This window comes from Scyliorhinus torazame, chromosome 1, assembly GCF_047496885.1.
Source record: "Scyliorhinus torazame isolate Kashiwa2021f chromosome 1, sScyTor2.1, whole genome shotgun sequence".
NCBI lineage: Eukaryota > Metazoa > Chordata > Chondrichthyes > Carcharhiniformes > Scyliorhinidae > Scyliorhinus > Scyliorhinus torazame.
The window spans coordinates 401,761,030-401,787,218 of record NC_092707.1 but is presented as its reverse complement, the minus strand read 5'-3'; the positions used below and the strand labels follow the sequence as shown (position 1 = coordinate 401,787,218).

The following is a 26,189-nucleotide window of genomic DNA, read 5'->3' as shown; positions in this document are numbered from 1 at the left end:
GAAGGTGTGAGCTGAGAAAGACAACGCAGGAGAGCTTAAAGGAATGAAAAGCTTGCATTTTTACAGCACCTTTCGCAACCTGAGGACCTCCCAAAGCATTCCACAGCCACACTTGAAATACAGACATGGTCGCAAAAAGATGGCAGTCAGTATACGCACAGCAAGTTCACAGGAGTGGCAATGAGATAATAAGCTCACATCTATTTGTTCTTATTACTTATTTATAATATTCATAAACATTAGTTATCCTTGAATCAAAACCAGACTGTCACGGACACTAGAGAGAACTCCCCTCCCCTTTGATGAAATTAATCTTTTACATGCACCTGAGAGGGCATCACCTGAATGATGGTAATGATGGCAGTGCAGCACTCCAGTGGAGAGTCAGCCTCGACTTCTCTGTTCAAGTCTTTGGAGTGGTGTTTGATTCCACAACCCTCTGACAGCACCTACCTCTGAGCCGCCGCTGACTCTGTGGGGCTTGAGTTGGGTCTGAAGCAATGAACCACAGCAAAACGTGGGTGGTTTTGAAGGCCCTTGAAGGCCTGAAAGATCTGGAGCCTTAACCCCAAAGCCCTGAAGCCCTCAAGTGTGAGAGAGGAATTGGATTCAGGGGCTTTGCTGGGAGTTAGGCTTTGGGCCTGGAGTAAAAGGCTGCAGAGTACGAGGCAGACTGTTGGCGTGTTCCTAAAAGTGGCTCTCAAGCAAAAGGCTAGTGAGAACCAAAGTCATGATCATCGTAAAACAAATCCTACCTTGGATCATGTATGACAAAGCTTTCTCCTTGATCTCCTCATTCACTTGGTTTATGGCTGTGAAGTATTGTAAAATGTAGACATTTGGAGCAAATCTGATCATATTTTGTTCACCACATCCATAAGGCATCTGGAGCAGGTCCTCTAAACCATTAATAGAAGGTCCTAGTATATCACCTGAAAGACACAATTCAATCTCACAATCCATTTCATTCACATTGGAATTGCAATTGCCACATATTGGCAATTCGGCTTTTTACAGATGCACCATAGAAAACATCCTATCTGGCTGCATCGCAGCCTGGTATGGCGATTACTCGGCCCAAGACAGTAAGAAACTTCAGAGAGTCGTGAACACAGCCCAGTACATCAAGCAAAACTGACTCCCATCCATTGACTCTGTCTACACCTCCCACTGCCTTGGGAAAGCAGACAGCATAATCATAGACTCCTCCTAGCCGGGTTATTCTCTCTTCCAACCTCTTCCATGGAGCAGGAGATACAAAAGTCTGAGAACACGCACTAACAGGTTCAAAAACAGCTTCTTCCCCGCTGTTACCAGACTCCTGATTGGCCCTCTTATGGACTGAACTGTTCTCTCCACATATCTTCTCTACTGAGTAGTACTACATTCCTGTATGCTTCACCCGGTGCCTGTGCCAATGTGTTTACATTGTGTATTTATATATGTCCTCCATTTTTTTCATGTGTGGATGATCGGTCTGGACTGTACACAGAACAATACTTTACATTGTACCTCGGTACCCGTGACAATAAATCAAATCCAATCCAATCCATATTTTCCCAGTTCCCAGGAGATACAAATAAAGTATAAATCTAGACATTAAATATACATTTTATAAAATGTTCTTGTAGTTGTGCAGACAGGTTGTGGATGATCAACTGGGCAGTGATTAGAATGTACAGCCGATTATTTATTACCCAGGATTAATTTCTATTTGGTTATAAGTCACGACACCGGGTGGGGCTCTGAGCAAAGTGCAAATGATTCCCATTTGGAATTGGGGGGTGTAGCACCGTCAATATGACGCGAGGCAGGTTGAGGTAATGTCAATTGAAGGCTTTATTAAGCAGAACTTTATCCCCAGCAGCGTGGTTACAGAATGCAACTGCTGAGGGAAATGGAGGGAAAAACTGGGTTCTTATACCGGCATTTCTGGGTGGAGTCCAGTAGGTGGCAGATCCTATCAGGACCTGACATCCCTCCACCAATAGCCTGTCGACACGTGGTGTACCGTATTACCCCTAATACATACCACCACAGGGGGCAAAGGCTGCTTGCCCACATTCTGTAGTCCAGCTTACTGATTTCCTTAACCTGATGGTAGGTTTCTTTCCCTGGTTGACTGACCCTAGTTGGCCATTCAACCAGATAGTCAGTCGGACGAGCACACATTTCCAGCAAATTTTGTTCAATAGAGGTCACAGGTGGAAAATCAGGGGACACGGGTACCAGAGGACGGACCGAAGGTACCAGAGGAGCCAAACTTATAGGACCCATTGCATTAGATAATTCAGGCATATGGTGACTCAGGTATATGGCATCACATGGCACAAGTATATTGGGGGCCCAAGTACTTTGACGCCCTCAAGCCAAAGAAACTAGGGGGTGCGATGGGTGACGGGAAGGGGAGGGTGCGAAGGGAAATTAGTCATTTAAAACAAAGCTGCAGTTACACAGCAAGATCCAACTAAAGGAGAATGAGATCAATGATCAGATTAGCTATCTCAGTTATGTTGGGCGAGGGATAAATATTGGCCAGGGTAGCTCTTTTGAAGAATTGCTGTTGGATCTTTCACTGGGCAGACAGGATTGCTGGTTTAAGGCTGGGAGCATCAGAGTAGAGTTTCTCTTCAGGTTTTTGGAGCATCTCCCAAACCCATGACCTTCTGGCTCAGAGGCGAGAAAGCTACCCACTGGGCCAGGCCTGACACTTAAAAATGCAACCGTAGATATTTAACAACCGTCCTTGGATGGAAAATGTGGAAAGTTCCGTATTGGAGCGCCTGAGCTGACGAGAGCTCTCCAGCTGGAGTTACCTAAACTAATCCATATTCCTGGCTCAAACACAGGCCCTCGTACATTTATATTTACTGGTCATCCCCAAGGGAGTCACTAACTCATTTGATAAGCCTTTAAGACTGCTGGAGTCTCGACTTTAAAGGGGATTGGATTGCCTGCAACAATGTAGTTCACGATCATTTATTTCCCCTGGAAGCCTTTACCCAGACACAGAATTGTGTTGAGAAAGAGCTTCCATGATGTTTGGACCAATGCTGCTTAGGTTGGTGATAGATGCTCAGTGAACATTTACCTGTACATCAATAGCTTTGTTTGGCACTCCCGTGACCTAACAGTTCTGCTCGAAGAAAGATGGGATAAACCAGGATTGTATCCTCGGGAATTCGAAAGGTTCATCGATCGAGGTTTTCAAGATATTGAGAGGGACAGATATGGTAGGTTGGAAGTACTTATTTCCGCGGGTTAGTGAGACTAGGGCCGGGACTCTCTATTGCGGGTCTGCCTCACTGCCGCTGCTAGCGAGGACGGAGAATTTGGTGCTCAGCTGAATCTCCTATTCCCTGCTGCCGTGAACGGATGGAAAATCACCCCGAGGACGAGTGGGCATAGGGAAAGAAATAGAGCCAGACTTTTCAGGAGTGGATTTTGGGAACGCTTCAATACACAAAAGGTGACAGAAGGTTAGAAATTTCTTCACAAATGACAAGTGATGATAGATCAGTTGTTAAATTTTAAACTAAGGTTGATTAATTTTTGTTGACCAAATTGTAATATTCTTTGATTGGGTTGATGTTGAATCTTGATATTGTTGTGTGAACAAAGAACATTAGCCTCTTTTTATAAACAAAGTTGTTTATTGCTAACACTACACTAACAAATTACTAACATGTCTGAGATTAATACAGTCGGAAATAAAGGTCTAACACTAACTTACACTAAATGCTACAGAGCTACTCTAATATGCGACTGCTACAAACTCCTTAGTAAGGAGAATAACTTCGCTTGGAACACATGGTGTGTCTGCGTCCCCGTCTGCGTGGTCACACCACCTTGTGGTCGGATGCTGGAACTACAACAGTTATGCATATATTATTATTTACATACAGATGATAATATAGATGACAATCTACTTATCATCACACAAACGGGTTAAGGGATATGGGGTAAAGATGGGTATTAGGTCAGAAAAACACAAGAAATAGGGGCAGGAATAGACCATTTGGATCTTTGAGCCTCCTCTACCATTCAGTAAGGCCATAGTGATCTGATTGTGATTTTAACTCCACCTTCCTGCCTGTCCACTCATCACCCTTGACTCCCAAACTCTATTTAACTCAGCCTTGATAATCGTCAATAACTCAGGCTCCGAGGAAGAGCATTCCACAGACTAAAGACCCCGAGAGAAAGGAACCCTCCTCACCTCCTTCTTAAATGGGAGACCCCAGGCGGGATTCTCCGTCCCGCCACACCAGTTTTCAGGTGGGGCGCGCCCCCCCACCGGCAGCGGTACTCTCCGTCCCACCAGCCGGCTGTCGGGAGGTCCATGGGCGTGGGTGCACTACCGGTACAACAGAGATTCTCGCCAGCGGAGAATCCAGCCCCCTTTATTTTTAAACGGTATCCCCCTAGCTCTAGATTTTCCAAACCTGTAATCTCGCTCACCAAGAAGGACAAGGGCAGCGGACACATGGGAACGCCACCACCTGCAAGCTCCCCTACAAGTCACTCACCACCCTGACTTGGAAATATATCGCCATTCCTTCACTGTCGCTGGGTTAAAATCCTGGAACTCCCTCCCTGACAGCACAATGGGTGTACCTACACTACATGGACTGCCGTGGTTGAAGAAAGCAGCTCACCACCACCTTCTCAGGGGCAATTAGGGGTGGGCAATAAATGCTGGTCTAGCCAGTGACCACCAAATCCCGTCAATGAATAAAATTAAAGTTTAAGATTTAAAGTCCTCTGTGTAAGGCAGTGCTTCCTGACATCACCCCCTCAATCTCCAAGCTCCAATTTTAAGATTGTAGGCCTCATCCTGGACTCCTCCACAGAAGAAAAAAATTCTCTGCATCTACCTCATCAAATCCTTTTATGATATTGATTATGAACACGACAATCAGGTCACCTGTCAATCTTTTATGTTCAAGGACTTTGAGGAAACTTCATAATTTAAGCCTTGAATCCTGGTGATAATTTAACTGATTTCGAGCTGGAGATAGGGGCATGATAATTGGTTTCATATTCAGCATTCTTGAGCCTAGAATAGGGAAAACGGACAAGGGGGTCCCACGCCCGCTGGCTGACCAGTCAAACTCGTTGAATATTGTACCAGCGAGTGTCGCCATCAGGAGGAGATGCTGCTGTGATGCCCCCATAATTGAATAAGAAAGGGCAGAGTGCTCAACATTCACTGAACGGCAGCCGAGCAGTAAACAGTGCTTTCAGGTGAGGACAAGAGAGCGGTGCAAGGCAAAGCGAATAGAAAATAAACCGAAAATTATTCCCCATCTGACCACTTCAGTCTAAATAAAACGATTGTTTTTGAAATGAAATAGATTAGACACAGGTGTGTCTCGCAAAGGCATTGAATTCAGAAGGAAGAAAAATAACTTTTCTTCGTAACAATAAATTATATTGCCCAAAATAGACCTGTATGAAAATGATATTCAGATGAAAAACATATGCTGCTTGAAACTGGAATCGTCGCTGATGATTAGAAGAGGAAGCCAAGTGGATGAGGCCCGAGATCCAGCAGCAATCTGTTGAGACTCTTCCATCGTACACATAATTCTGTTGCTGCACACACTTCTTCTGTCTTGAACTTATCAACCATACTGGCTTTGGTTTTAACTGTTCCGACTGTTCAGGGGATGGGCGGCAATGGATGGTGTTCGCTGGGTTATGACTGGTTCCCTTTCCATCGGTGTCGCCACCCTCCCTAAACCATTGACACCGTCTCTTCAGGAAGCCATCCTTAACCCATGACCTAGTATTTACAGCACAGAAAGAGGCCATTCAGCCTGGCTGGTTCATGCTGGTCTTTATGCTCCACACAAGGCTCCAACCCGTTCTACTTCACCAGCTCCAATCAAAATATCATCTCATTCATTTCTCTGTCATGTCTTTGTCCAACTTCCCCTGAAACCCTCCAACAGCAATCTAACATCCCTCCAACAGCCCTCCAACAGCCCTCTAACAGCAATCTAACATCCCTCCAACAGCCCTCCAACAGCCCTCCAACAGTCCTCCAACAGCTGTCCAGCAGCTCTCCACCAACCCTCTAACAGCCCTCTAACAGCCCTCCAACAGCCCTCCAACAGCTCTCCAACAGCGATCCAACAGCCCTCCAACAGCTCTCCAATAGCTCTCCAACAGTCCTCCAACAGCCCTCCAACAGCCCTCCAACAGCCCTCCAACAGTCCTCCAACAGCCCTCCAACAGCCCTCCAACAGTCCTCCAACAGCCCTCCAAAGGCCTTTCAACAGCTCTCCAACAGCTCTCCAACAGCCCTCCAAAAGCCTTTCAACAGCCGTCTAACAGCCCGCCAACATCCCTCCAACAGCCCTCCAACAGCCCTCCAAAAGCCTTTCAACTGCCCTCCAACAGCCCTCCAACAGCTCAACGACAGCCCTCCAAAAGCCTTTCAACAGCCCTCCAACACCCCTCAAACAGCCTTCCATCAGCCCTCCATCAGCCCTCCAACTGCCCTCCAACAGCCCTCCAACAGCCCTCCAACACCCCTCCAACAACCCTGCAAAAGCCTTTCAACAGCCCTCCAACACCACTTCAACAGTCCTCCAACAGTCCTCCATCTGCTCCCCAACAGCCCCCCAACAGCCCTCCAACAGCCCTTCAACAGTCCTCCAACAGCTCTCCAACAGCCTACTAACAACCCTCCAACAGCAATCTAACATCCCCCCAACAGCCCTCCAACAGCTCTCCATCAGCCCTCCAACAGCTCTCTAACAGCCCACCAACAGCCCTCCAACAGCGCTCCAATAGCTCAACAACAGACGTCCAAAAGCCTTTCAACTGCCCTCCAACAGCCCTCCAACAGCTCAACAACAGCCCTCCAAAAGCCTTTCAACAGCCCTCCAACACCCCTCAAACAGCCTTCCATCAGTCCTCCATCAGCCCTCCATCAGCCCTCCAACTGCCCTCCAACAGCCCTTCAACTGCCCTCCAACAGCCCTCCAACAGCCCTCCAACACCCCTCCAACACCCCTCCAACACCCTTCCAAAAGCCTTTCAACAGCCCTCCAGCAGCCCTCCAACAGTCCTCCATCTGCTCCCCAACAGCCCCCCAACAGCCTACCAACAACCCTCCAACAGCAATCTAACATCCCTCCAACAGCCCCCCAACAGCCCTCCAACAGTCCTCCAACAGCCTACCAACAACCCTCCAACAGCAATCTAACATCCCTCCAACATCCCTCCAACAGCTCTCCAACAGCCTACTAACAGCCCCCCAACAGCAATCTAACATCCCTCCAACAGCCCTCCAACAGCTCTCCATCAGCCCTCCAATAGCTCAACAACAGCCCTCCAACACCCCTCCAACAATCCTCCGACAGCCCTCCAACAGCCCTCCAACAGCCCTCCAACAGCCCTCCAATAGCTCAACAACAGCCCTCCAACACCCCTCCATCAGCCCTCCAACAGCCCTCTAACAGCCCACCAACAGTCCTCCAAGAGCCCTCCAATAGCTCAACAACAGCCCTCCAACACCCCTCCAACAGTCCTCCAACAGCCCTCCAACAGCCCTCCAACAGTCCTCCAACAGCCCTCCAAAAGCCTTTCAACTGCCCTCCAACAGCCCTCCAACAGCTCAACGACAGCCCTCCAAAAGCCTTTCAACAGCCGTCTAACAGCCCGCCAACATCCCTCCAACAGCCCTCCAACAGCCCTCCAAAAGCCTTTCAACTGCCCTCCAACAGCCCTCCAACAGCTCAACGACAGCCCTCCAAAAGGCTTTCAACAGCCCTCCAACACCCCTCAAACAGCCTTCCATCAGCCCTCCATCAGCCCTCCAACTGCCCTCCAACAGCCCTCCAACAGCCCTCCAACACCCCTCCAACACCCCTCCAACAACCCTCCAAAAGCCTTTCAACAGCCCTCCAACACCACTTCAATAGTCCTCCAACAGTCCTCCATCTGCTCCCCAACAGCCCCCCAACAGCCCTCCAACAGCCCTTCAACAGTCCTCCAACAGCCCTCCAACAGTCTACCAACAACCCTCCAACAGCAATCTAACATCCCTCCAACAGCACTCCAACAGCTCTCCAACAGCCTACTAACAACCCTCCAACAGCAATCTAACATCCCCCCAACAGCCCTCCAACAGCTCTCCATCAGCCCTCCAACAGCTCTCTAACAGCCCACCAACAGCCCTCCAACAGCGCTCCAATAGCTCAACAACAGACGTCCAAAAGCCTTTCAACTGCCCTCCAACAGCCCTCCAACAGCTCAACAACAGCCCTCCAAAAGCCTTTCAACAGCCCTCCAACACCCCTCAAACAGCCTTCCATCAGCCCTCCATCAGCCCTCCATCAGCCCTCCAACTGCCCTCCAACTGCCCTCCAACTGCCCTCCAACAGCCCTCCAACAGCCCTCCAACAGCCCTTCAACTGCCCTCCAACAGCCCTCCAACAGCCCTCCAACAGCCCTCCAACACCCCTCCAACAACCCTCCAAAAGCCTTTCAACAGCCCTCCAACACCACTTCAACAGTCAAAGAACAACAAAGAACAAAGAAATGTACAGCACAGGAACAGGCCCTTCGGCCCTCCAAGCCTGTGCCGACCATACTGCCCGACTAAACTACAATCTTCTACACTTCCTGGGTCCGTATCCTTCTATTCCCATCCTATTCATATATTTGTCAAGATGCCCCTTAAATGTCCCTATCGTCCCTGCCTCCACTACCTCCTCCGGTAGTGAGTTCCAGGCACCCACTACCCTCTGCGTAAAAAACTTGCCTCGTACATCTACTCTAAACTTTGCCCCTCTCACCTTAAACCTATGCCCCCTAGTAATTGACCCCTCTACCCTGGGGAAAAGCCTCTGACTATCCACTCTGTCTATGCCCCTCATAATTTTGTATACCTCTATCAGGTCGCCCCTCAACCTCCTTCGTTCCAGTGAGAACAAACCGAGTTTATTCAATCGCTCCTCATAGCTTATGCCCTCCATACCAGGCAACATTCTGGTAAATCTCTTCTGCACCCTCTCTAAAGCCTCCACATCCTTCTGGTAGTGTGGCGACCAGAATTGAACACTATACTCCAAGTGTGGCCTAACTAAGGTTCTATACAGCTGCAACATGACTTGCCAATTCTTATACTCAATGCCCCGGCCAATGAAGGCAAGCATGCCGTATGCCTTCTTGACTACCTTCTCCACCTGTGTAGCCCCTTTCAGTGATCTGTGGACCTGTACTCCTAGATCTCTTTGACTTTCAATACTCCTGAGGGTTCTACCATTCACTGTATATTCCCTACCTGCATTAGCCCTTCCAAAATGCATTACCTCACATTTGTCCAGGTTAAACTCCATCTGCCATCTCTCCGCCCAAGTCTCCAGACAATCTAAATCCTGCTGTATCCTCAGACAGTCCTCATCGCTATCCGCAATTCCACCAACCTTTGTGTCGTCTGCAAACTTACTAATCAGACCAGTTACATTTTCCTCCAAATCATTTATATATACTACAAAGAGCAAAGGTCCCAGCACTGATCCCTGTGGAACACCACTGGTCACAGCCCTCCAATTAGAAAAGCATCCCTCCATTGCTACCCTCTGCCTTCTATGGCCTAGCCAGTTCTGTATCCACCTTGCCAGTTCACCCCTGATCCCGTGTGACTTCACCTTTTGTACTAGTCTACCATGAGGGACCTTGTCAAAGGCCTTACTGAAGTCCATATAGACAACATCTACTGCCCTACCTGCATCAATCATCTTAGTGACCTCCTCGAAAAACTCGATCAAGTTAGTGAGACACGACCTCCCCTTCACAAAACCGTGCTGCCTCTCACTAATACGTCCATTTGCTTCCAAATGGGAGTAGATCCTGTCTCGAAGAATTCTCTCCAGTAATTTCCCTACCACTGAAGTAAGGCTCACCGGCCTGTAGTTCCCGGGATTATCCCTGCCACCCTTCTTAAACAGAGGAACAACATTGGCTATTCTCCAGTCCTCCGGGACATCCCCTGAAGACAGCGAGGATCCAAAGATTTCTGTCAAGGCCTCAGCAATTTCCTCTCCAGCCTCCTTCAGTATTCTGGGGTAGATCCCATCCGGCCCTGGGGACTTATCTACCTTAATATTTTTTAAGACACCCAACACCTCGTCTTTTTGGATCACAATGTGACCCAGGCTATCTACACCCCCTTCTCCAGACTCAACATCTACCAATTCCTTCTCTTTGGTGAATACTGATGCAAAGTATTCATTTAGTACCTCGCCCATTTCCTCTGGCTCCACACATAGATTCCCTTGCCTATCCTTCAGTGGGCCAACCCTTTCCCTGGCTACCCTCTTGCTTTTTATGTAAGTGTAAAAAGCCTTGGGATTTTCCTTAACCCTATTTGCCAATGACTTTTCATGACCCCTTCTAGCCCTCCTGACTCCTTGCTTAAGTTCCTTCCTACTTTCCTTATATGCCACACAGGCTTCGTCTGTTCCCAGCCTTTTAGCCCTGACAAATGCCTCCTTTTTCTTTTTGACGAGGCCTACAATATCATTCGTCATCCAAGGTTCCCGAAAATTGCCGTATTTATCTTTCTTCCTCACAGGAACATGCCTGTCCTGTATTCCTTTCAACTGACACTTGAAAGCCTCCCACATGTCAGATGTTGATTTGCCCTCAAACATCCGCCCCCAATCTATGTTCTTCAGGTCCCGCCTAATATTGTTATAATTAGCCTTCCCCCAATTTAGCACATTCATCCTCGGACCACTCTTATCCTTGTCCACCAGTACTTTAAAACTTACTGAATTGTGGTCACTGTTACCGAAATGCTCCCCTACTGAAACATCTACCACCTGGCCGGGCTCATTCCCCAATACCAGGTCCAGTACCGCCCCTTCCCTAGTTGGACTGTTTACATATTGTTTTAAGAAGCCCTCCTGGATGCTCCTTACAAACTCTGCCCCGTCTAAGCCCCTGGCACTAAGTGAGTCCCAGTCAATATTGGGGAAGTTGAAGTCTCCCATCACCACAACCCTGTTGTTTTTACTCTTTTCCAAAATCTGTCTACCTATCTGCTCCTCTATCTCCCGCTGGCTGTTGGGAGGCCTGTAGTATACCCCCAACATTGTGACTGCACCCTTCTTATTCCTGATCTCTACCCATATAGCCTCACTGCCCTCTGAGGTGTCCTCTCGCTGTATAGCTGTGATACTCTCCTGAACAAGTAGCGCAACTCCGCCTCCCCTTTTACATCCCCCTCTATCCCGCCTGAAACATCTAAATCCTGGAACGTTTAGCTGCCAATCCTGCCCTTCCCTCAACCAGGTCTCTGTAATGGCAACAGCATCATAGTTCCAAGTACTAATCCAAGCTCTAAGTTCATCTGCCTTACCCGTAATGCTCCTTGCATTAAAACATATGCACTTCAGGCCACCAGACCCGCTGTGTTCAGCAACTTCTCCCCGTCTGCTCTGCCTCAGAGCCACACTGTCCATATTCCCTAGTTCTCCCTCAACGCTCTCACCTTCTGACCTATTGCTCCCGTGCCCACCCCCCTGCCATACTAGTTTAAACCCTCCCGTGTGACACTAGCAAATCTCGCGGCCAGGATATTTATGCCTCTCCGGTTTAGATGCAACCCGTCCATCTTATACAGGTCACACCTGCCCCGGAAGAGCTCCCAGTGGTCCAGATAACCGAAACCCTCCCTCCTACACCAGCTGTTTAGCCACGTGTTTGTCTGCTCTATCTTCCTATTTCTAGCCTCACTGGCACGTGGCACAGGGAGTAATCCCGAGATTACAACCCTCGAGGTCCTGTCTTTTAACTTTCTGCCTAGCTCCCTGAACTCCTGCTGCAGGACCTCATGCCTCTTCCTGCCTATGTCGTTAGTACCAATATGTACAACGACCTCTACCTGTTTGCCCTCCCCCTTCAGGATTCCCTCTACCCGTTCGGAGACATCCTGGACCCTGGCACCAGGGAGGCAACATACCATCCTGGAGTCTCTTTCACGTCCACAGAAGCGCCTATCTGTTCCCCTGACTATAGAGTCCCCTATAACTATTACTCTTCTGCGCTTTGACCCTCCCTTCTGAACATCAGAGCCAGCCGTGGTGCCACTGCTCTGGCTGCTGCTGTCCTCCAACAGTCCTCCATCTGCTCCCCAACAGCCCCCCAACAGCCCACCAACAGTCCTCCAACAGCAATCTAACATCCCTCCAACAGCCCCCCAACAGCCCTCCAACAGTCCTCCAACAGCCTACCAACAGCCCTCCAACAGCAATCTAACATCCCTCCAACAGCCCTCCAACAGTCCTCCAACAGCCTACCAACAGCCCTCCAACAGCAATCTAACATCCCTCCAACATCCCTCCAACAGCTCTCCAACAGCCTACTAACAACCCCCCAACAGCAATCTAACATCCCTCCAACAGCCCTCCAACAGCTCTCCATCAGCACTCCAAGAGCTCAACAACAGCCCTCCAACACCCCTCCAACAGTCCTCCGACAGCCCTCCAACAGCCCTCCAACAGCCCTCCAACAGCCCTCCAATAGCTCAACAACAGCCCTCCAACACCCCTCCATCAGCCCTCCAACAGCCCTCTAACAGCCCACCAACAGCCCTCCAAGAGCCCTCCAATAGCTCAACAACAGCACTCCAACACCCCTCCAACAGTCCTCCAACAGCCCTCCAACAGCCCTCCAACAGCCCTCCAACAGCCCTCCAACAGCCCTCCAACAGTCCTCCAACAGTCCTCCAACAGCCTACTAACAACCCTACAACAGTCCTCCAACAGTCCTCCAACAGCCTACCAACAATCCTCCAACAGCAATCTAACATCCCTCCAAAAGCCTTTCAACAGCCCTCCAACACCCCTGAAACAGCCCTCCATCAGCCCTCCATCAGCCCTCCAACTGCCCTCCAACTGCCCTCCAACTGCACTCCATCAGCCCTCCATCAGCCCTCCATCAGCCCTCCAACTGCCCTCCAACTGCCCTCCAACAGCCCTCCAACTGCCCTCCAACTGCCCTCCAACTGCCCTCCAACAGCCCTCCAACAGGCCTCCAACAGTCCTCCATCTGCTCCCCAACAGCTCTCCAACAGCTCTCCAACAGCCCTCCAACACCCATCCAACAGCCCTCCAACATCCATCCAACAGCCCTCCAACAGCCCTCCAACAGCCCTCCAACAGCCCTCCATCTACTCCCCAACAGCCCTCCAACAGCCCTCCAACAGCCCTCCATCTACTCCCCAACAGCCCTCCAACAGCCTTTCAACAGCCCTCTAACAGCCCTCCATCTACTCCCCAACAGCCCTCCAACAGCCCTCCAACAGCCCTCCATCTACTCCCCAACAGCTCTCCAACAGCTCTCCAACAGCCCTCCAACACCCATCCAACAGCCCTCCAACATCCATCCAACAGCCCTCCAACTGCCCTCCAACTGCCCTCCATCAGCCCTCCAACTGCCCTCCAACTGCCCTCCAACAGCCCTCCAACTGCCCTCCAACTGCCCTCCAACTGCCCTCCAACAGCCCTCCAACAGGCCTCCAACAGTCCTCCATCTGCTCCCCAACAGCCCTCCAACAGCCCTCCAACAGCCCTCTAACAGCCCTCCATCTACTCCCCAACAGCCCTCCAACACCCATCCAACAGCCCTCCAACAGCTCTCCAACAGCTCTCCAACAGCTCTCCAACAGCCCTCCAACACCCATCCAACAGCCCTCCAACAGCCCTCCAACAGCCCTCCAACAGCCCTCCATCTACTCCCCAACAGCCCTCCAATACCCATCCAACAGCCCTCCAACAGCCCTCCAACTGCTCTCCAACCGCCCTCTAACAGCCCTCTAACAGCCCTCCATCTACTCCCCAACAGCCCTCCAACATCCATCCAACAGCCCTCCAACGGCTCTCCAACAGCTCTCCAACAGCCCTCCAACACCCATCCAACAGCCCTCCAACATCCATCCAACAGCCCTCCAACAGCCCTCCAACAGCCCTCCAACAGCCCTCCATCTACTCCCCAACAGCCCTCCAACAGCCTTTCAACAGCCCTCTAACAGCCCTCCATCTACTCCCCAACAGCCCTCCAACAGCCCTCCATCTACTCCCCAACAGCTCTCCAACAGCTCTCCAACAGCCCTCCAACACCCATCCAACAGCCCTCCAACATCCATCCAACAGCCCTCCAACAGCCCTCCAACAGCCCTCCAACAGCCCTCCAACTGCCCTCCAACAGCCCTCCAACAGCCCTCCAACTGCCCTCCAACAGCCCTCCATCTACTCCCCAACAGCCCTCCAACAGCCTTTCAACAGCCCTCCATCTACTCCCCAACAGCCCTCCAACAGCCCTCCAACAGCCTTTCAACAGCCTTTCAACAGTCCTCCAACAGTCCTCCAACAACCCTCCAACAGCCCTCCAACAGCCCTCCAACAGCCCTCCAACAGCCCTCCATCGGCTCCCCAACAGCTCTCCAACACCCATCCAACAGTCCTCCAACAGCTCTCCAACAGTCCTCCAACAGCCCTCCAACACCCATCCAACAGTCCTCCAACAGCTCTCCAACAGTCCTCCAACAGCTCTCCAACAGTCCTCCAACAGCCCTCCAACACCCATCCAACAGTCCTCCAACAGCTCTCCAACAGTCCTCCAACAGCCCTCCAACACCCATCCAACAGTCCTCCAACAGCTCTCCAACAGTCCTCCAACAGCCCTCCAACAGCCCTCCAACAGCCCTCCAACAGCCCTCCAACTGCCCTCCAACAGCCCTCCAACAGCCCTCCAACTGCCCTCCAACAGCCCTCCATCTACTCCCCAACAGCCCTCCAACAGCCTTTCAACAGCCCTCTAACAGCCCTCCATCTACTCCCCAACAGCCCTCCAACAGCCCTCCAACAGCCTTTCAACAGCCTTTCAACAGTCCTCCAACAGTCCTCCAACAACCCTCCAACAGCCCTCCAACAGCCCTCCAACAGCCCTCCAACAGCCCTCCATCGGCTCCCCAACAGCTCTCCAACACCCATCCAACAGTCCTCCAACAGCTCTCCAACAGTCCTCCAACAGCCCTCCAACACCCATCCAACAGTCCTCCAACAGCTCTCCAACAGTCCTCCAACAGCTCTCCAACACCCATCCAACAGCCCTCCAACAGCACTCCAACAGCTCTCCAACAGCTCTCCAACAGCCCTCTAACAGCCCTCCATCGGCTCCCCAACAGCCCTATAACAGTCCTCCAACAGCCCTCTAACAGCCCTCCACCTACTCCCCAACAGCCCTCCAACAGCCCTCCATCTACTCCCCAACAGCCCTCCATCGGCTCCCCAACAGCTCTCCTCTCAGCTTTTATTCAACTTTATCCTGCAGGGCAAAGGCCCACCAATGGCACAGCTGAGATACTCTCTGGTATTATTTCAAGGCAGGAATTAACCATGTTGGTGTGGGTCTGGAGTCAAATGGTGACCACACTGGATAAGGATGACAGATTCTCTCTCCGAAAGAACCAGATGGATTGTTGGGACATTTTCAGAGCTCACCGTTACTGATACAATTCAAAATTCTCTTTTACTTTGTTTCCTATTTCAATAATTTAATTCCCATTAACCTACCACCTTAGTGAGATTTGAACTTGCATCTCTGGACTAATAGTACAGTGCGTATGACCACTAGTCGAGTAATGTAACCGTACCTGTGAATAAATAACTCATTGGGGCAGGTTGGGGTGGGGTGGGGGGGTGAACTGATCAAGGTGTTTAAAATGTTTAAAGGATTTGGTTGGGTTGATATTTGGCAGGGGTATCAGGAAGAAAGGCATAATGTTAAAGATGCAATTTTTCCGCACAAGGGACAGTGAATGTCTGGATCTATCCCCCAGCCAAAAGACCGTGTGGGGTCAAATGGAACTTTCAAGATTGAGATTGATAGATTTCTGAAGAGTCATGTTGGACTTGAAATTAACGCTGTTTATCTCCCTACATTTGCTGCCAGACCTGCTGGGCAGAATTTTCCCAACTCGTCCATGGCACGTTTGTCGGCGGGTAAATGTGGAGAATATGGCGAGAGCCAGAATGGACATTGGCGTCAAACCCAGTTGCTAAAGAGTGGTGTGGACAAGATGGCCCTCAGTTTTCCAGAGACATCCGGGTGAGTGCAACAACTTTGTGCCATGCTGCTGCACTGCTCCTGATGTGCTGCTCACCACTCTGCCAGGGCCTGCCTCCATCTCCATCTCCATGCCCAGCTGGTCTTCATGGACAGCGCCGTGCTGCTGGACCCATGGACCACCTGTGTCACTGTCTTGGTTCAGTGCTGTGCCTGGGGTTGGGGAGTATGGGAGTCTCCTTCCCCTCCTTGTGCCACACAGCAGTGTCTATCTGGACAGCTCTGTGCTGTGGGACTTATGCAGCCACTGTAACAAAGGTCTGAAGTTTGACGGGGTGCGAGGTGATGATGGGGGTGGTGGGGGGGGCAGCTTGACAAAGGCAAGGGGGCAATGGGGCAGGAGGGCTGGGCAAGGAGAGGGGGGATGGGTGAATGCTCATGATGGCAGCCAGGTGGGCAAGGAGTTGAATGAGGAAGATGAACACAGGAAGGCAGAGGGAAAGCCTAAGGGTGCAAAACTGGACCCTAACAATGCTGCATGGGGAGGCAGAGACGCAATAGTATGTTCACTGGACTAGTAATGCAGAGACCCAAAGCTAGATCCAGAGACTAGCGTTTAAATTCCACCACGGTATATGGTGACATTTTAATTCAATAAAAATTTGGATTTAAAATGTCGAATGATGACCGTGAAACTATTGTCAATTGTGGCTCTGGTTCAGTACTGACCTTTCGGGAAGGAAATCTGCTGTCCTTACCTGGTGTGGCCTACATGTGACTCCAGACCCACACCAGCGTGGTTGACTCTTAAATACCCTCTGAAATGGAGGGCAGTTAGGAACGGGCAATAAATGCTGGCCCAGCTAGAGACTCTCATGTCCCATAAAATTACTGAAGAAGGAAGCTCACAAACAAGCCCAAAAGACTACCATATTGTTTGCTGGAAGGGGATGGATGAAGACTCTACAGGCTGCAGTGAGAGGTCCAAGTGGGGTAAGGTGATGGGTCCAGGGGAAGGAAGGAACAGATTTAAAGGATCGAAGGACAGACTTCTTCCTGAGGTTACTAGCCCTTTCCTTCTGGGTTGTTGACATCTCGTTGCAAATCAGGGTTTGATCTAACTGAATGGTGGAATGGGCTCGAGGAACTGAGTGGCCTACACTAGTTTGTTAGGTTCCCAGTTCATTCTCTGCTCTGCCAGAAGCAATGCTAGAGGGGATCCAGCGGATGTTTGTCGAAGTACAGCAACCAGAGCTCCTTACCGATCACAGTGACGTGAGCGATTTCGCTACCATCCACCACATTATCCGGAAATGTAAATCGCACCTCCTTGGACCAAAGCTGACTGCCAACCTTAGGGGCCACGAAGAATGACTGAGAGAATGACTGGTGTATTCCTTCAGCCTAGAAACAGACAAGGAAGTGTATTGTTAAGCGTCTCCAACTGAAAAGGATAACGTGAGACCTGCAAATCTAGAGCAACAAAGAAAAGGAAGACTTTGGACTGGGAGGCAACTTGTCGTGAGAAAATCAGGGTCTATGAAGATGCAGCAGAACAGGAGGCCAGTTGGCTTGTGATAGCTCTTGGTTCGAGTTACCCAATTTGTCCATCCTCTGCTCTTTCTCCATTACCCTATAGCTTGTATTTTTTTTAAAAAAAAATTTAGTGTACCCAATTCATTTTTTTCCAATTAAGGGGCAATTTAGTGTGTTCAATCCACCTACCCTGCAAAACCCTCGCAAACACAGGGAGAATGTGCAAACTCCACACAGACAGTGACCCAGAGCCGGGATCGAACCTGGGACCTCGGCGCCATGAAGCAGCAGGGCTAACCCACTGCGACACCGTGGTGCCCTTCCCTGTAGCTTGTATTGAACCAATTTCCTTATGAAAGTTTGAATCTGCTTCCAGTGCATTTTTCAGACAGTCTGTTCTCAGCTGCAATAATTCGTTCTGTAAAAATATTCACCTCACCCTGTCTCTGCTGCTTTTGCCAAGTAACCTATGACCTGCGATCCTCTGGTTGCCAACCTGCTGGAAGCAGTTTCTCCTCAAAATCTGTCAAAATTCGCTCATGATTTTAACCAGGGCTGTCAAATCACTTCTTCACCTTCAATCAGATCAAGACTGATTGATGTTTATTGTACTGTTTCCTGTTCTGAGGCATTCCTTTCCAAAACCACTGGTGAATATCTAGTTCAGAGTTCATGGTGATATGTTGGGGGCAATTTTTAGCTCCGGAACGATTAACTGTAGAAAACAGGGTAAAGGCAACTGAAGCAGATAGATAATTCTCTCACATTTAAGTGATTGGGGTCATGTCGGCCTAAGGGGTTAGCAGCTAAAAAAGGTCAGAGCTGTAAAAACAGCACAGGGCTTTATTTTACTGGAGAGCTGGAGATCTGATGCCTACACTACTTGCAAAGGAGTGCAGTCCAGAAAAATGTTTTGTTTTAGGAGGTAGAGCTAAATTAGTTTAAAAGCATTCAGTCAACCCTAACAGGCTACATCATCATGGACATGTGTGGCGCTTAAGAAGGCTCTCTGGTTTCAACTTAGGTGACTGTCCTGCAGCAAGGAAAGGGGTTAGATACCAAAAGGCTCCAGGCAGTTAGGGCTCAGAGAAGCCCTGGGGGCCATTTTTAGCTCGTTGAAGCTGAGAGACTGTAGAAACTGAAGTGAAGCTAATAGACTGTGAAAGAGCTGCAATGGTGATGGTAAATAGATGTTGGAGTACAATGTTGTGAATCTCATGGAGCACAGTCTCTGGAGAAGTGTGAACCATTGGGAGGCGAGGAATTGTTGAGGCGGTCCAAGTCGCAATGACGTTTGATGGAATTCAGAGGATAGATCTTTGAAAGTGAGAAGTTGAAATCCCTCAGGAGGGAAACAGAGTTTTAATGGGATTTTGCGACTCACAATGGTCACTGTCATCTGGGTTGTTTGCTGAGAAACTATGGGATCTGTCTTGGATGCATCTGTCATATTTAATGTGCAGTGTGGTGCGTCCAACCACAGTTGGTCTATTAATTCATATTTACCTCATATTAATTCTGAATGTTAGAGATAGGATGGATAATGTAGATTGTTTCACTTTTCTGACTTTGTATAATAAATTTTATTTTGTTTGTTTATAAATGTGAAAAAGTGTGTCTTTATTCTCCTGGTTGGTAACTGGAATTTCAAACTTTGTCTGTTATAAACAAAACGTTACAGGTCCCGAGCAAAGTGGGGACCCTCTTACCCTTTTCTTCCAATAAACTTCTAGCTTTCAAACCTCAAGTTGCTGGTTATGCAATCATAACATCCTGATTTATCTCTAAATTCCTTCCACCATTTCACATTGAGTCTCCAGCAAAGAAGAAGACCATTGGGCCTAGTCTTGTAAGATCTCCAGATCTCCAGTCTGTAAACCAAAAAGGTTGGTTTACAGGTGCAACAGGTGATTCAGAAGATAAATTGAATTTTGTCCTTCATTGCTAGAGGGATGGAGTTTAAGACTAGGGAGGTTATGCTGCAATTGTATAAGGTGTTGGTGAGGCCACATCTGGAGTATTGTGTTCAGTTTTGGTCTCCTTACCCGAGAAAGGACGTACTGGCGCTGGAGGGTGTGCAGAGGAGATTCACTTGGTTAATCCCAGAGCTGAAGGGGTTGGATTACGAGGAGAGGTTGAGTAGACTGGGACTGTACTCGTTGTAATTTAGAAGGATGCGGGGGGATCTTATAGAAACATATAAAATTATGAAGGGAATAGATAGGATCGACGCGGTTGTTTCCACTGGCGGGTGAAAGCAGAACTAGGGGGCATAGCCTCACAAATAAGGGGAAGTAGATTTAGGACTGAGTTTAGGAGGAACCTCTTCACCCAAAGGGTGAATCCATGGAATTCCTTGCCCAGTGAAGCAGTAGAGGCTCCTTCATTAAATGTTTTTAAGAAAAAGATAGATAGTTTTTTGAAGAATAAAGGGATTAAGGGTTATGGTGTTCTGGCCGGAAAGTGGAGCTGAGTCCAAAAAAGATCAGCCATGATCTCATTGAATGGCGGAGCAGGCTTGAGGGGCCAGATGGCCCACTCCTGCTCCTAGTTCTTATGTTCTTTATGCTTCACACAAGTCTCTTCTCAACATTCCTCACATCCTCCCATCAATATACCCTTCTATTCCTCTGGTATTCCTCCTTCCTTGGCCTCACGCAAACCAAAAGGATTTTGGCTCTTACACCTGAGTTCCTCCACTTTAACAGAAGGTTTGCAACCAGTTATTCATCCGGTCTTGCTTTGAAGGAGGCACACCAGCAGAATTTCCCATTTATCCACTAGTATGGGTTAAGGGATTAGCCCTAATCTCTAAGGTCGCTTGCGGTTACTCATGAACCTAAACCGGTGCTCATGCTCCAAGTTAAACAACAGGCTTATGTCTGCATTATCTGAAACTCTCCCGGCTTGTTAGAGAGTCGCACCATGCAACATCTGTAACACATTTATAAAATTTGGATCAATTCAACCTCCTTATTGTTGCCCCCTTCAGGGAAATACAGCAGCAGCAAAGATCTGTATTGCATTCGACACGGTCCGTAGAATCTAAATGTGCAGCCAGGAAATCCAAATACCAAAGCATTAATGGTAGGAATTCCGAAACCATGGTCGGAACCTCAGATTCAGTGAGCTCCAATGAACTGGAGGTTGCTCAGTGTCTGTCATGGCTCAGTTGGTAGCCCTCCCCCCTCTGAGTCAGAAGGTTATGGGTTCACATGGCCCATCTTGAAACTCGAGAATGTAATTTAGCACTGGGGAGTGCTGCATTGTCAGAGGTGCCGGCTTTGAGGTGAGACATTGAAACCAAGGTTCTTTCTGCCCTCTTGTGTTCCTACTGGATTCTGCGGCACTGTTTCATAAAGGGGCAGGGGAGTTCACCCCTGTGCCCTGGCCCTCAACCAACGTCACAAAAACGGATGACCCGCTCATCGCTTCATTGTTAAATGTGGGAGCTTGTGGGAACATCCTTCCTAAAGTGTGGTGCCCAGAATTAGACACATTACCCTCTAGTTGGGGCCTAACCAGTCATTTTATAACCAGTTTTGCACCATCTCTTTGCTTTCACATTACATTCCACTCTACTTGGAGCACAACACCCAATTATTCTTTTTCCAATTAAGGGGCAATTTAGCATGTCCAATCCACCTACCCTGCACAGCTTGGGGTTGTGGGGGTGAAACCCATGCAGACACGGGGAGAATGTGCAAACTCCACACGGACAGTGACCCAGGGCCAGGATTTGAACCCGGGTCCTCAGCGCCGTAGGCAGCAGTGCTAACCACTGCACCACCGTGCCACCCATGATTTGCTGAGTGGCATTCTCAACTTGTCCTTACACCTTCAAAGATTTGTGTCTGTGCAAGGGAGTGAAGCACAAGGTGGGAGCGTGGAGTTGAAATTGAAGATGAAAGACCAATGATGGAGAAGGTTTGAGACGATATTTGGCCCATGGCTGCTCTTTACTCCTAATCTTCATAATCTGCCGAGTTTACCTTAGCAAAAAAAAAGGCAAGAAAATGGAACCAATCAAACCAAAAACAATACCTTCACTAAAATGTACTTGGAGACAGCGTCGAATGAGACTTCAGATGTGGCCTTAACTGTAATAGGAACCTTTCCAAGGGCCTTCACCTTGATGGGGAAATAAAAGATGTGGGAGCCTTGACTTAACACAGAACCTTTCTGCTTATTGGGGACAGTGTTCTTCTCGTCTGGTACGATGATGAAATCAAATAAATCATTCCACTCAACCGTCACCCAAACCTGTACATGAAAAACATCGATAGCGTTATCCATCCGACCATCAGCTTTTGATCAGCAGATCTCTTTCTTTTAAGAAACTAAATCAAAATTCTTAAGCATTGCGATTTGGACACACGTCCTGCTAAAAAGATTAGTCCAGGCGCCAGGATTCACAGCCCAGTAACATGACCACCGCACTGGAGGGAGATGTGATTAAATAATAGATTAAATATTGAGGAATCGTTCCTGAGGTTTCGGTAAGACATTAATAGATTAGTGCTTGGTCCATTCAAAGAACAATACAGCACAGGAACAGGCCCTGCGGACCTCCAGGCCTGTGCTGGTCTTGATGCCAATCTCGGCCCAAACCCTCAGAATACCCGATACGTCAGTGACATCAGTGGGGAGCGAAATATGGTTCTAATACCCTCACTGGCATTTTCAGGATAACTGTTGTCCACTTTAGGTTGCTGCCGATGAAACGTGTAATTATTGACTTCCGACATCCAACAAGACATTTCCCTGAAAGACATCCAGGAACATTTAGCACAGGGAGCGTTTATCAAACCTGCTTGGGACTGAATGATGATCAACTTTAACCCCTCAATCATCTGCTCTCTGTCCTCATCCCAATTGTTATAACCTGTGCTCTCTACTTGCTGCAGTGTATAGATCACTAATCTCTAATATTTATACAGGATAAAATGATCCTAAAGGATTCCTAAAACATCATGGGCGGGATTCTCTGGTCCCGCGCCGGGTCAGAGAATCAGCGGGCGGGCGCGAATCCTGGGATGCCGCTCTGACATCGGGCCGCCGATGGCGCTGGCGTGGTCGCCACGGCGCTGGTCGGGGGCCGCGTTGCGATTCTCTACGCTCGATGGGCCGAATGCCCGCCGAGTTCGGCCGAGACCTACCGCCGTCGTTCGCGTGTGGTCCTACCCGGTGGGACCTCGGCATTCTGGCTGCGGGGGCTGTCCTGGTGGGGGGGGGAGAGGGAATCCGACTCCGGAGGGGGCCTCCACGGTGGCCAGGCCCGCGATCGGGGGCTACCGATCGGCGGGTGGGCTAATTCCGGGGGGCACCTATGTTCCTCCGCGCGGGGCCCCTGTAGGGCTCCGCCATGTTGCCAGGGGGCTGCCACGGGGACAGCAACCCACGCGCATGCGCGGACCTGCGCTGGCCGTGGCGCACATGCGCGGACCCGTGCCACCCGTGCTGGTGCCTGTATCAGCAGCTGGAGCTGCGTGAAGCGCTCCAGTGCCACGCTGGCCCCCTGAGTGGCGCAGGATCGCTGCTCCTGGCGGCCAGATGACACCGTCGTAAAACGCTCCGGCGTTTACGATGGCGTCAACACTTAGCCCCATTATCGGAGAATCCCGCCCCATATACGGGACATTTAAAGGCTTAAATGTTTTATTTTAACTCCAACATACGAAGCCAATCTTGTGAGAGATTAAAACTGTAAGAGGCGCTACCTCCAGTGTCTGTTCCTGGTAGTTGAAGATATTTATTTCCAGAACAAGTTGCTCGCCTCTGGTTATAGAATACGGGAGGTTCAGTTCCAGGAAGAAAGACTTGAAAACCTCCAACTGTTAAATCAAAAAGAACAAACTAGTGTTAACATAGACACAGGAACACAGATCACTGAAGTGACGAAGAAACACTCAGTTAAAGGCATCTTTTAAGTAATCGAACATAGAACATAGAACAGTACAGCACAGTACAGCCCACAATGTTGTGCCGACCATTTATCCTAATCTAAGATCAACCTGAGGCACGATCAATTTCACAAAGACTTGAGTTGGATACAACTGAGGCTTTATTGCTCTAAGATGTGTGGCCTCCCACAGCAGCTGGCAAAATGGCTGCAGCATGGAGGACACACATTTATACTCCGCCTACTGGGCGGAGCCAGCAGGCAGCGACTACCAACGTACCTGTAGTACAGGTCCTACCATACATCACCTAATAGAGGTGCAACATTGGTTTACCACAAAACCTAACCTACACCCCTTCAATTTACTGCTGTCCATGTGCCTGTCCAAGAGTCCCTTAAATGTCCCTAATGACTCTGACTCCTCCACCTCTGCTGGCAGTGCATTCCACACACCCACCACTCTCTGTGTAAAGAACCTACCTCTGACATCTCCCCTATACCTTCCTCCAATCACCTTAAAATTATGTCCCCTTATGACAGCCATTTCCACCCTGGGGAAAAGTCTCTGGCTATCCACTCTATCCATTCCTCTCATCACCTTGTACACCTCTGACAAGTCACCTCTCTGCCTTCTTCGCTCCAGTGAGAAAAGCCCTAGCTTCCTCAACCTTTCTTCATGGGACATGCCCTCCAGTCCAGGCAGCATCCTGGTAAATCTCCTCTGTACCCTCTCCAAAGCATCCACATCCTTCCTATAATGAGGTGAACAGAACTGGACACAATATTCCAAGTGTGGTCTAACTGGAGTTTCATAAAGCTGCAGCAAAACCTCGCGGCTCTTAAACTCAATCCCCCAGTTAATGAAAGCCACCACACCATACACCTTCTTAACAACCCTATCAACATGAGTGGCAACTTTGAGGGATCTATGTACGTGGACCCCAAGATCCCTCTGTTCCTCCACACTTCCAAGAATCCTGCCTTTAACCCTGTATTCAGCATTCAAATTTGATCTTCCAAAATGAATCACTTCACATTTATCAAGGTTGAATTCCATCTGCCACTTCTCAGCCCAGCTCTGCATCCTGTCAATGTCCTGTTGTAACCTGCAGCAACCCTCAACACTATCTACAACTCCCCCAACCTTCGTCTCGTCGGCAAACTTACTAACCCACCCTTCCACTTCCTCATCCAAGTCATTTATAAAAACAACAAAGAGCAGAGGCCCCGGAGCAGATCCCTGCGGGACACCACTGGTCTCCGACCTCCAGGCGGAATACTTTCCAATCACTGCCACTCGCTGTCTTCTTTCGGCCAGCCAATTCTGTATCCAGACAGCTACATTTCCCTGTATCCCATGCCCCCTAACTTTCTCAATGAGCCTACCATGGGGAACCTTATCAAATGCCTAACTGAAATCCATATACACCACATCCACTGCCCGACCTTCATCAATGTGTCTCGTCACATCCTCAAAGAATTCAATGAGGCTTCTGAGGTATGACTTGCCTCTCACAAAGCCATGCTAGCCAAACTATGTTTTCTAAATAATCATAAATCCTATCTCTCAGAATCCTTTCCAATATTTTGCTCATCACAGACGTAAAACTGATGGGTCTGTAATTCCCAGGGATTTCCCTATTCCCTTTCTTGAACAGGGGAACAACATTCGCCTCCCTCCAATCATCCGGTGCTACTCCAGTGGAGAGTGAGGACGCAAAGATCATCGCTAACGGCGCAGCAATCTCCCCCCTCGCTTCCCGTAGTAACCTTGGGTATATCCCGTCAGGCCCAGGGGACTTATCTATCCTGATGCTTTTCAAAATTTCCAGCACATCGTCCTTCTTACTATCAACATGTTCGAGTCTATTAACCTGGTTCACAGTGTCCTCATGAGCAACAAGGTCCCTCTCTCTAGTGAATACTGAAGCAAAGTATTCATTTAGGGCCTCCCCCATCTCTTCAGACTCTAGGCACAGGTTCCCTCCATTATCCCTGATCGGCCCTACTCTCACTCTGATCATCCTCTTATTTCTCACATAAGTGTAGAAAGCCTGGGGGCTTTCCCTAATCCTTCCCAGCAGGGCTTTTTCATGCCCCCTTCTAGCTCTCCTCAGTCCATTTTTGAGTTCCTCCCTGGCTACCTTGTAACCCTCCAGAGCTGAGTCAGATCCTTGCTTCCTCAACCTTACATAAGCTTCCTTCTTCCTCTTGACTAGAAGCTCCACTTCTCTTGTCATCCAAGGCTCCTTCACCTTACCATTCCTTCCTCGTCTCAGTGGGACAAAACAATTCAGCACTCGCAGCAAGTGCTCCTTAAACAATCCCCACATTACTGTTGTGCATTTCCCCAAGAACAATTGTTCCCACTTTATGCTCCTCAGCTCCTGTCTAATAGCAGTATAATTTCCCCTCCCCCAATTAAATACCTTCCCATACAGTGTGTTCCTATTCCTCTCCATGACTATGGTAAAAGTCAAGGAGTTGTGGTCACTGTCACCGAAATGCTCTCCCACCGAGACATCTGACACATGGCCTGGTTCGTTGCCGAGCACCAAGTTCAATATGGTCTCCCCCCCTAGTCGGCCTATCTAAATATTGAGTCAGGAATCTTTCCTGTACACACCTGACAAAATCTGCTCCATCCTAAGGATGGAGG

The 26,189-nt window shown here is 49.2% G+C and overlaps 1 protein-coding gene across 1 annotated transcript in view; it reads right to left on the bottom strand.

The window, feature by feature from the left end:
- cd109 (CD109 molecule) overlaps positions 1–26,189 on the bottom strand; it is a 130,046-nt gene that overhangs the window by 45,488 nt on the left and 58,369 nt on the right. The window contains exons 20-23 of the mRNA XM_072514017.1: positions 23,349–23,462; positions 21,673–21,891; positions 17,355–17,496; positions 756–932 (exon numbers count right to left, since the gene is read on the bottom strand). Coding sequence (XP_072370118.1) covers positions 756–932; positions 17,355–17,496; positions 21,673–21,891; positions 23,349–23,462 — 652 coding nt within the window. The remainder of the gene's footprint in view (positions 1–755; positions 933–17,354; positions 17,497–21,672; positions 21,892–23,348; positions 23,463–26,189) is intronic.